Source organism: Poecilia reticulata, unplaced genomic scaffold (assembly GCF_000633615.1).
Source record: "Poecilia reticulata strain Guanapo unplaced genomic scaffold, Guppy_female_1.0+MT scaffold_321, whole genome shotgun sequence".
Taxonomy (NCBI): Eukaryota; Metazoa; Chordata; class Actinopteri; order Cyprinodontiformes; family Poeciliidae; genus Poecilia; species Poecilia reticulata.
This window is the reverse complement of record NW_007615096.1, coordinates 207-12424: the sequence shown is the minus strand read 5'-3', so window position 1 is coordinate 12424 and position 12218 is coordinate 207. Positions and strand designations below refer to the sequence as shown.

The 12218-nt window shown below is 38.1% G+C and overlaps 1 protein-coding gene across 1 annotated transcript; it reads left to right on the top strand.

The window, feature by feature from the left end:
• Nucleotides 1-4680: 4680 nt before the first annotated feature.
• LOC108166022 (actin filament-associated protein 1-like 2) lies at nt 4681-10665 on the top strand (the record flags this gene model as incomplete). The annotated part of the gene is made up of 3 exons (XM_017303523.1): nt 4681-4857; nt 5097-5225; nt 10591-10665. Coding segments are annotated over exons 1-3 (364 nt in total), but the record flags the coding sequence as incomplete, so codon positions are not given.
• Nucleotides 10666-12218: the final 1553 nt, after the last annotated feature.

The window sequence follows — 12218 nt, the reverse complement described above, 5'->3', positions numbered from 1 at the left end:
AGGAAAAGTTACATGCTGATACATTTCTAAAGAGGTTTAAAAACCCAATAATTTCCACTTGATTATTATTTCTACTGCACTGTGGCCTCTCACTTTATAAACTAGAGACAATATTATGCATAAAAAAGATTTCCCGTGAAAATTTTTTAAATAGGGTCGTTTATTGTTTATTTAAATAAATGCAAAACCATCGGGAGCATGTCAATGCACAGTGGCTTAATGTTTGTAATGGTTGTAAATGATTGTTAAACTGATTAGTTGATCGATTTGTACTCCATTTTAACTGGTGGCAGTGATGTACTCTCAACTGTTTGTCGAAAAAGAAAGATGATTGAAAAAAAATGCAGAATATTTAATGCAATTTGTGTCTTTTCAACACCTGAATCATGCACAAACACAAATTACTGCAAACATCTTCAAATGCAACCATTTCCTACTTTACTAGTACTCTGAAGTTGACGATTTTTTTTTAAAATTATTTATATTGTATAGATTAAAAAAAGTTGTTTAGCTGCAAAGATGTGCTGTTAAACTGCTCTGCTTTTGCGGTTTTCCTCATGCCTGCTGAAGCAGAAGCTTCTTCAGTCCATGTCAGTCCAAACTTCACCAGCATCCAATCATTTTGACGTGAAGTTTGGTGACTGTTGGTTGCAATTCTCCTTCTTGTTACCACTTCCCATTTAGATGAAGTTACACCTCAGTTGACGGCAGTTAGAAGGTGATTTGATGCGTTTGACTCTGTTGGTTTCACATCTCATTTTAGTGCTAATTCTGTTTATGTTAATATCATAAATTTATTTAGCTGGTCCTAGCTGTTATTCTTGTGGAAAAAACACAAAGTTTAGATTGGGAGATTTTATTAATTTTGTATTAATTATTATCTTAGAACGAAAACCAGGATCAAAGTGACATAAACAGCTTGCCATACAGCAGCAGGACTGAGGTGCGTGCAAAATAAACCCAGCTATAACAGTACCTGGTCATAAGAGTTAAACATAGGGCGTCTATAAGAATGGAAACTGAAAAAGAAAATTGTTTCGCAGTTGCGTGAAGTCAGCCTGCTTCCGTTTTAAAGTAATTTCTGGTGCCAACATTAAGAAAAGGCAGGGTTTTTTTTGGACTCGATAAAATGATTTCTTTTAGTTTATCCACAAACCGTGTTGATTGTTTCATTTTTGAACAGCCTACTGTGACTGTGAGTCACGGGATTTGTGAAAAGAAACTGTCCTGTCACTTTTTTGGAGGGGTAAGTAGGGAGTAGCTGGAAAAATGAGTTCACTGATAAAGAAAATGCATGGAAAGTGCAAACAGAACCTTTTATGAAAGTGTTTTTAAGTCGACTTCAGCATTCAGCTGCAAAGAAAGGAACACAAGCTTATTTGCAACTGTTTCCAACATCTGCACCACATCCCAAAATATGACTGTGATTCACAGAGTCGAGGAAGTGTCCCAAACAGACCTCAACCAGCTGCTCCAGGCTGGAAATCTTACATCTCAGCTGCTTCTCTTGCATCATCGAGTTGAAGCCGTTGTTATGGAATTACATTATTTTATTTGACTCTCTTCCCATTCATTTCATTTCTTGGTAACGACACAGGGAAATACGTGGTAATGAAAAGTGTGGGCTTGAGAAGAGGGAAGATTGTGAGAGATGATGTGTGGATAAGAGAAAAACTGCAAAATGATCCCAGTTTCTGTTGGTAATTACAAAGATAAGTGAAGCCAAACGATGAAAAATTATTTGAGATCAGTTCTACTGTCTCTATGATCTGTTTCTTTGCTTAAATGTTGTTCTATCCACTTACGTTGTATCTTTTTATGGCACTTCCTGCATCTGTGACACAGTCTGACAGGACTCTATTACGGATATATTTACCCCAGATAAGTTTGTTTATTTAAGCTTTGAAAAGAATGTCTGTGATCCTATTTGGTATGGAAGCTGCCTTTCCAAAATCAGAGGCCTTGTCTGCTTCATTTGATTTAAAACCTGAAGCCTCTCAGAACTGGAAATCCAGCTAATGTCCTTACAAGACATCCTTGTTCAGCTGATGGTGAAATTAAAGGAACGATGGGGAAAAACTCGAGTCCAATTCCCGAGCTATTTTTGAACTAAAGGCCATCTTTGAGAAGAACATTTTCACATAAATAATTGGTTTTACTTCTATTTTTGTGTGCAGCTTTAAACACAGATTAGTCACATGTTTTAATTGCTTAACACAAATAACATGCAAACAACATGTGTTGTTGCTGAGAAGCGATTAGCTGTAAGGAAATATAACTGCAATGATGACATTAAAACGATGTGATCATTACTGTTGGCCTGAGGATAAAGAGGATTGTCTTTTTCGTTTAAGGTTGCAGCGGGATTSAAGTAATGAGTCTCAATAAATAGACCCGGCTAATGTAGCACAAAACATTTAATATACTGTCAGGGGTTAAAATGTGTTCAATAATTGTAAAAGCTCTGATTCTGATTTGATGTTTTGCTAAACTTACCTAAAAACGAAGCCGTTGAATACTGAATACTTTAAAAATAAATCCTGAATTTAGACAAAATTGAATTGATTTTGTAAATCTGCAAGCTCATCACCAACACAGTAGAAATATGTGTGACAAAAGTAAACAAATCATGGTCACGCGGAATAAAGCAAATCAGGAAGTCCAACCGCAGCAACATGGAAGAGAAATTCTGCTTTGACATCCTGTGCAGTCGCTAACACAACAAATAAATGTGTGTTTTAACTCATCSTTAACAAGAATTTGGTATTTAATTCCCACAATGTATTTGGTGCAGCGGCTCAACCTCTCTGCAGTAGTCCATCTCTCTGAAGGTCTCTCTGGTTCCCTCTGGCCTCCCTGCAGGGGTGAACCGTTTGTGCTGCGAGGCTGCGGTCACTCGCTGCATGTGCGTCGGGCATCTGGCCAAACCGAGGCCCAGAGAAGACGGGCGGGCTGCAGACCTCCCTGTCCTGTCAGCTGACTCCGTTTCCCAGGGTCCTCGGATGCAAAAGGCCATCTGAGTCAATCTCTGCAAACACACAAGGAGGAGAGACTGGAAAAATGTTTAGATTCATGTCCGGTGGCCAAACACTAACTGGAAAAGAGTTAGAATCGCACATAGARACTTTTGTAATCATTTTTCCAACCCAGTAATCCKTTTTAAAAACATTTGTGTGCATAAATTAATTTTTTTYCATGCTTTCTTGAACCTTGTTTCTGGTAGCTTCAAGAATTGTCTTGTCATCTCCAAGAGCCAAAATCTTGCTGAGATCTGACGCCCTATTCTTAAAAATATTCCTTCTTGTACTTGTTTAGGAAGGAGAGGAGAGTTCATGAACGTACCCCCAACCCCCTCTAGGCTTGGTGATTAGTCTGAGCCGGAAGAAGCCACTAAAATGAGATATTTGACTGTTTTAACAGAGTTCAAAGAGGCAGGAACAGCTTTCAGTCCTTGTAAAAGTTTCTTGCTTCATATAGGGTGAAAAGTTAAGCTCTTGCAGTGGAGAAGTTGAGCTGTATTTTCAATTTCCGGTTGAGTAAAGTTATTTTGTAGAATCTCTTCTAGTGAAATATCACGCTTTTGTGTTGCATCTTCAGACTATAATAAATTGTATCAAAATCCTTTGCCACATTTGCTTCAAATTACAAACTACATCCTCATAAAACTGTAGTGCTGACAAAAAGCTCACACTTTTGGCTGACTTATTAAGCTGTCTTCTTTAGTTCACACACGCCTTCAGTTTTAGAGAATGTAATTTAACGTAAATAAAGCTCATCTGTTCTCTCTGTTCCAGACATTTGCTCATTTTCATCCTTTATCAAAAGCTGAAATTTGTGCAAAATTTTCAGGAGAATGTGCAGAGTCAGCGCAGCTTACAGAGTATGTGGGAGCCTTAAGACCACAGTGGATACTTTGTATTTGTAGGGCTTATAAATACTTGAGAAACCCTCTAAAAAGCCTACAATTGTTTTTTTTTTATTAGTTCAAATTCCAAATATAGCTTAATATTCATTAACGCGGAGAGTGGAAATGATCTTGGCACTACTACAGAAACTAAAATCATAATAATGGTCGTCCAGTTCTGCTCTCTTAGGGGTAAAGCCAATCAGTSCCAAGATAAATAAGTGGCGCTCCTGGATTGGCTGCTTTGCAAGCTTTGCCCAATAATATGCCAAGCAGCATTGCACCTGGAGAACGTGAGTGGTCATCTGAGGAGGGTTGTGGACAAGATATGTCGTCACAATCTGATGTATTTCGAAAGAGGGTTTCAAAGTAAACAGGGCAATAKCCATGTGTGGGATGTTAATATGCTAGAGATTAGTTTAAGCAGCCTGGTTTCGCCCAAAAGAGATTTCTATTTGTTTTTCTCAGCTAAAGTGTGCAGGATACATTTCACTAATCCTTATTTTTGGTGTATTTTGCTCCATTCCAAAAACCCGGCATCTTAGCAGGGGTTAACTTAACATTTTGAATATTAAATCACTGCATTCCTTCTTACAAATACCTACAAGTCCTTTTCCTTCAGTAAAACTTCTCCTCTGTTATGTCTCTTGTCTTGCTGAGGACGTTCTCTCGCTCTGAGGCCCACTGAAGCGAGGGGGCTTATTCATGAAGCCAAGAGACAGTGAGGGGAAATACAAAGAACTCCCTACACACAGCTAGTGAGGGCAGCGAGCTCAGCGCTGACCCCTAAAGGATGTGTGTGGGCTTCACCCAGACAGGCGTAGGCTCCGCCCCCTCTCTGAACTTGACCTTTTACTGGAGTCCCCTAAACAAGCACGAAACAGACTTTCACTGTCGATGGATAGAAACGATCAATGGCTGCCAGAAGAAAACCTCAGAAGAGTCTCTCCCATGTAAAACTCTGGCACGAAACATAACATTTAAGAAGCAACAAAAATTATCTCAGTTTTAAGTKAAATATTCTTTAAATGATTSTCAGAAAATGTATGGGTTTGTGTAACTGTGATGGACGTGTCCTTAAATCCCTGATGCAAGACCAAACATTCCCATGCCAGTCGATGTGCAGTGAGGTTTAAAGGAGTTTTTGTTTTGYTGTAAATCTGAATTCCTGCTGTCTGTCTGGGCTTTTCAGTGCTGGACCAGCTCCTGATGGAGCTTCACCGCTTCCTGCTCCTCCTGGACAGGGAGACTCTGAGCGGGAACGCCACCGTGCAGAAGGGACTGCTGTCGGATCTCCTGCTGTCCTACAGAACCCCGAGTGGTAAGATGAAAAGATATTAGAGACTGTACTTTTCAAACATGTTTATGCATTAATGATAGCAAAAATACAGAGTTTTAAATAGTCCTAATAAGTGAAACATCAGTTAATGGCTTTAATTCAGACTTTAAAAGGTAAAAAACTATTTCGAGATCTATTTACTCGCATCTAAAAATCCCCTCTGTATTGCTTATAGATGCAGGAAACTTCTAAAACACTGTCAGACTTTTTCAGTTTTGATACTGAAACCTCTGGATGCCTTTCTTGCTTCTTATCCAGGAACTGATCTTAATAGGTGTTTTTGTGACAAATCTTCATACATTTTGGGCCAAATAAAGACAGAAGAGAAAGGTTTAAAAAAAAAATAAAGCCTATATTGGAAGCAAAAACGTTTAGAGGAAGGGAAACTTGGCCTACCAAAACAAAAAGTTATCTATTTGAGTCAACTAAGTGCAAAATCTTTATGTTCACTAAATAGAAGTTTAGTGTTATATAGATGCTTTCAGCATTTCTTTTTAAATAAAGGTGATGACAACAACTAATATGTCATTTTTCTTGAAGATTAAGTCAAAAATTAATCAGTATGAGCAGTTTGAGAAAGCAAGGTGGACAGTAGATTACAAAATAAGTGGTCTGAGAAAATTGGCCTGAGGAATCCCACATCTGGTCTTATTAATATTTGCCAAATGAGATTAAATAGTAACAGTGTGCCAAGTAATGTTTTAACTAATTCAGATTGGTGCAGATTTTTAGTTAGAAATCCAGTTTACTTGGTCTTGGTTGCTAAAGCTAGCAGCTAGCAGCTAACAGACTAAGAATAAAAACTGACAAACTGCTAGTTGTTGAGATTTTCTGAGCTTACAGATGCATCTCAATATAACAGAATATTATTGAAAAGTTAATTTATTACAGTAAAGTAACTCAATTATTACACCCTTATCTTTATCAAACCTTTATCTCCGTATTTCTGCAGCTGAGGAAAACACGACATTTAATTTCAGCACACAATCAGAGCATAATGTAATTATTTTTCTGGTTAATACAGTCACGAATAATGATGCCGTCATTGTTCTTTTGAGCTAATAAATGATGATGTCCAGATTCTTTTCAAATGCTCGGTTCTTTACGGAGTCAAAAAAATAGACGTGCATGGGACTCATCCCCACTTGGTGGTAGAAGAATGTAGCAATAGTATTTACCTTTTTTCTGCTTTTGCTATCAAAATCACTAACTGTTTCTTTCTCTTTTATTACAACTATCACCATTACAATTCTTCCTAAATAAATGCAAAGCATGTTGATGTATATTTCTTACTCACTGGGCTTGAAACTCAGCATGAAAATGGTGGAGCTACTGGTGGGTTACTGTAATTCATGCTGCAGTTATTTACTGTGCTTCAAAAGGAATTGGATGTAAAATAAATCAGATTTCTTATTGGTGTTTTTGTTTTAAGGAGTCATTTCTCTCAGTTTCTCTCCCCACAGTCTGCATCGTTCTCAGAGACTTGCCCTCTAACAATCACACAAGCAGTCACGATTTTCCATGTTCAGGTCTTGGACTCCTCTCTCCATACTTCCTCTTCTGGCTCCAGGCTGTATCATTTTTCCAAAGCTGCATTTATCCTCTGGGGGATGCTCACTTCCTTTGCAAAGGAGCTTATAAATAGCCTTTCAACTCTGTTCCCTTTAAAAATCTGTTTTCACTGTACAGGCAAAACATCGTTTTATTCTGCTGCTGTTTGGTTTCACCTCACGGTATCGGTTTCAAAGGAGACGCTTCGTGAGAGTTTCACCCCAAAGGTTGGAGCTTTGTTTGATTTCCTCTCAGGGTAAAATCTTACTCAGCTCAAATATGTCGTTCAACCAAACAGCTTTCCTCAACAACCGGGCTGCAGCTTCGCGATCAGTTCCCAGAACACGTTATAATAACCAGCTTTGCTCCGCTGTGCTGCAAACCTCAAGGTTTGTTGTTGAAGACAGAACATTTACTCTGGCCGTTTATGTGGTGAAGTTACGAGCGTTTTATAGTTCCTCCACCATCTACATATTTCTTTGTTGCAAAGTTTCATCATCGAAACCGCTATTAGAGCGCACATACAGGTCAAGTTAACCCTTTGTTGCAGATATTCCAGCAATGATTAAAAACATTAATATTTTACCATGTATTAATTAAAAATGGCTATTATAAACCTTTAACATTTTTGCATTAAACTAAACCTTAAATAGAGGCTGAATGAGAGCAAGATTAGTGGAAACATTTAAAGGATCTGGTTTATCTGGTTTTGGGTTTTTCAGAACGTCACGGCATCCATGTACAACATCGTGACAAACTCGAGGCCTGCAGACCAATCCGGCCCATAATGGCTATTCTTGTGGCCCGCTAGACTCTCAAGGGCTTCAAAAATAGAACTTCAAAATGTCAGTTGTGTGCTTAAACATTATTTTATCAGTCAAACCAAATCAGTTTATATTTGCATGTGTCAAACTACATCAAATGCAGAGAAAGCGTTAATATTTTAACAGTTTGCTAATAGGTAGTTTTATTAATACATTTCCACAGACATTCATGATCTTGATATGGCTCAAATAAAAATGACTTTGCTTTATGCTACTAAAATGATTCTGTTGTGATTATTAAAGTAAAGTTTGTGTAAGAACCCTCGCTGACAAAAAGTATTTAATCACCAACGAGATTTGGTACGCATCCTCTGTAGTGATGAGTATTTAAACCCAAATTGAAACCCATCTCAATCTACATCAACATCTGCTACTGCAGTCCAAGAGAAATCTTCTATGTCTGATGCCTTCTGGCGATTGAATTAAATCCATCAACCAGATTCCAAATTCAATTCAAATTCAATTACAAAATACTTTATTAATCCAAAAGGGAAATTAAATGTTGTTATAACTCATTAATTCTTCAAAGAGTTATTGTAAATCGTCACCAGTGGTCGGTCCTCGAGGGCCGGGATCCTGCAGGTTTTAGTTCTCTCCCTGGTTTAACACACCTGGATCCAATGGTGGCTCGTTAGAGGCCTAAGAGGAACATTGACTTGCTGAAAAGGTTGTTTCTACCAGCAGGGAGAGAACTAAAACATGCAGGATGCCGGCCCTCCAGGACAGACTTTGGGCACCCCTGCGTATAGAAAGTGAGTTTTTCCTCTCCACTGCCACCACATGCTTCCTCGAGGATTTTGACTTACTGTAAACTTGGAAAAAATATCTTGGATTGATTGGATGGGTGACTTTTTACCAGTTCTTTCTAAATAACAGCTGATAGCACTATTTTATAATTCCAACTGAACTGGACTATCAGTTTGATAGAACTCAATTTCTATGTAATGTGTGCACCTTCCTTGAGATTATATTTATTATGATTAGGAAATATATTTAATTATAATTTTTTGACTGTTGGAGGCTCCTGAAACTGCCAGATGACACCATAGCTCCATTTGTTATGCCATCTGCTTCCTGATCTACATAAAACAACTCCTTACAAATCACATCAGTGATGATGCATAAATCACATAAGCACATTATTTCCAAATCAGGTCTTAATCCTGTTTTTGACAGTAAATGCCTTATTTAACTGCATACATTGAAAAAAAAACATTACGTCGTTGTTGACGTTAACTTAATATTCAATCCACCTTCCAGCCTCATCTTTGCTTGAAATAATCCAAACTTGTTTTTATGAGTGTTTTTAACAGATCAAGTTCAATAGTTACATACCAAAATTAGTCAACAAACCTCCAAACTTCAAAGATGGGAGTGGCACAAAGCTCTATGTGTGCAAGCGAGGAGGTCTCTGACTAATGTTTGATGAATGCTTACCCTGGTCAGAGTGGGTGTCAGTAGTGATCCCATCTGCCTGCACAATGGTCTGATTGTTGGGATGGAGCGGCCTCTTAAATCCTGAACTTTGGACAAACATCCTTAACGTTTGTTTGGCACAAAACTGAGATTAGATTTTTCCCACATTTAATGCAAAGGAAGCAAGGGAATTTCAACGTACAGTTGCTTAAAAAAAAAGCAAAGATTGTCCTTACAATCATGCAACACAGTTGAGACCAGAGATTTACATACTCTGACTAAACTCCTCTTATTTTAGGTCAACTTGGATGACCAACATTAGTTTTCTTTGCTAAATGCCACAATAATGACAGAGAAGATCAGATATAATTATTGTCTTTTAAATTAGAATTTTACACACAGAATGTTTTTTTTTTTTTCAATAACGAGGGAACTTCTCGAGGCACGCCTGTGGAAGTATTCACAAGCCATGCCTTCAACACACTTTCTTGTTTCACAGAATGGGAAAGTCCAAAGAAATCAGTTGTGGAGCCACACGGGTCTGGCTCACCCTTGGGATAAATTTCTTAATGCTTGACGATGCCATGTTTATGTGTTAAAACGATTAAATGCAAGTTTAGACTTGATGGGAATGTCCAAACATCATGTCACTCAGGAAGGAGACGGGTTCTGTGTCCCAGAGAGGAACCTGTGTTGGTCCAAAATGTGCAAATGAAACCAAACAATAGCCAAAAACCTGGTGATGATGCTAGCCTAAAGCGCTAAAGATACAGAGAAAACACCAGAAAAATTCTGTTTTTGTCTGTTTGTAGCTTACATTATTACCATGCAGCTACAAACTCAACATGTGGAACAGTTTTTAGAGATGTTCTAATGTTTTCAGTGACACAATAACCTAAATTTCTGASACAGTTACTTCAAAACATTCAGAACCAGACCAGTTTGTCTTGAATGCCTGAAATGTTATTTTGTCTTTTCACTTGAAATRTTCACATATTTAGAAAAAGCAAAGCAAAACAAAACAAAACACTTAATTCACTCATTTTTATGGCTATGAATAGCTCAGTTAAAGAAATTGTGCACCGGGTCCAGACATCCTATGTTGGAGCGTATTTGCCAGACTTGCGTAGTTTTCTGAATGTTGGGAACTTTTCCCTGTGAAATCCGGATATCAGGGTTTAAAGGAAAGCGCTGAGCAAATATGCTTACATGAATCTGGGTCTTAATCTGTCAAATCAAAATATTTAACTTTGACTCTTCTTTAAAACCGGCATGGATTACATACAATAACTAGGAATAAATGGTTCAAAACTGTACAGATATTTTTGTTTTCATTGTTGTGTCTTGCTTTAAATATTCTGAAATGTGGGACAAATTACTTTTCATCTGAACAGTGCCCTTATTTTTCTGGTTCTTTTTTTTCCCCATCTGTTTGTCTTTACAATGTTTCTTACATCAAACCGCTTGTGTTTCTGTTAGGTTGGAAACTTGTGTGGTCTGAGATGATCTTCCCACCTGTGAAACTGTTAACCGCGTTTTGTTGTTGTTTTACGCAGGTGGTGATGAGGAATACATCTACATGAACAAAGTGGCTGTTTCTGGAAAAGGCAAAGATAACAAAGGTAAGAGATGTGAAATGACTTGTCGCTAAAAGGTGACAAATCACTGGGAGAAATTCAATCTTATTTCTATTTCCTGTTCATTTTCATTGAGAAAATGAGCAGAACTTTGCAACATATAAAAAGATTGCATTATAAAGCACAGAAAAATGATAGCTATTTATGCAGACTTGTGATGATCATTTAAATGGCGAAGCCATTCTTTCTATCACAACTGTAGCAATCTAACAATTGATGCCATGCATGCATTACAGAACCGATCAAACAACTTAAAAGCATTTATTTAAACCTGCTAGCTTGGTTAGCATTTGATCATCTTCTGTCTTGCATAGGACTACATTTCATAAAGTCGTCATCTGGAGCTGTGGTTACCAGAAAGTTACATTTAAATGTTTCAGATTTTAATAAAAATCAGTTAATAAAACAAGAGTAAATTCAAATAGAGTATTCAAATGGGGATTAAATTTTTTTTCAAACAGAACGGTGTGAATGGRTGCGTTCACACTGCCAGTAAATGCGACCTGTATGTGTTCTGCAGTGTGAACGGGCAAACGACCTGAAAGTGTCCCGCTTGCCCAGTAGAGGGCGCAATAGCGTCAGCGTTCTCAGTGTTCTGCCAACTGCCATAAAAAGAAGAAGAGCTCAGTGTTTGCGGAAGTAAACATGGAGGCTAACGGTGGAGCTTAGCTTACATATTTGAAGTTGTTGTCCCGCCAGAGCAGCATATTAACAACTTGATCCTCATATAGTCCGTCATGGTTGTTGTTTTTCTTCCCGCTTGCGCGTATTAGGACGCAGAATAGTGAGATTTGTTGAGAAACAGTGACGTTCAGTTCGGAGGAATGCGACCTGGACAATTGAATCGGATACGTATCGGATATGGGTCGCATTCGAAAAAGAATCCGACCTGTGCTGTTCACACTGCCATGAAAAGATCGGATACAGGTCGCATTACGTCAAAAAAATCGGAATTGTGTCACTTCAGGCTGCAGTGTGGACGCACCCAAAAGGTACATGTTAAGTCATGAAATGAAATTAACTGTGCTAAAGCAACTTTTTTGGAATGCTGTATTTACTTGCCACACTTTACTGACCTGTAGATGCAGGAAATCACTTCAGTAAAACCTTGCTGACAACATGAAGTAGGCTTCATCACTTTAAGCTGACACATCATGCCCTGATCTAAAGAAATCACAGAACCGATAAGAAGCAAACTAACTGAAATCTGTCAAGCTGGAAATTCTCACCAGGCCTTTGTAAGGCTTTGTTGCTACTCCAAACCACACAGTGCTATTTTCCAAAACACATGAATCACTGGTGAACCTTCTCAGGAATTTCTGGTCTACCAAAGTTACTCCCAAATACATCAGCGACTCATCCAGGGGGTCACAAAAGAACCGACAAAAACATTTGAAGTTCTGCTATTGTCATTTGCCTATGTTAAGTTTAGTGTTAATGATTCAACAATAAGAAAGATACTGAGAGGTCAAGAGTCAGACCCATGGCTGACCATAAAGGTCAGGATCGCATTTGGCATCCATCCATCCATTTTCTTTCACCCTTGT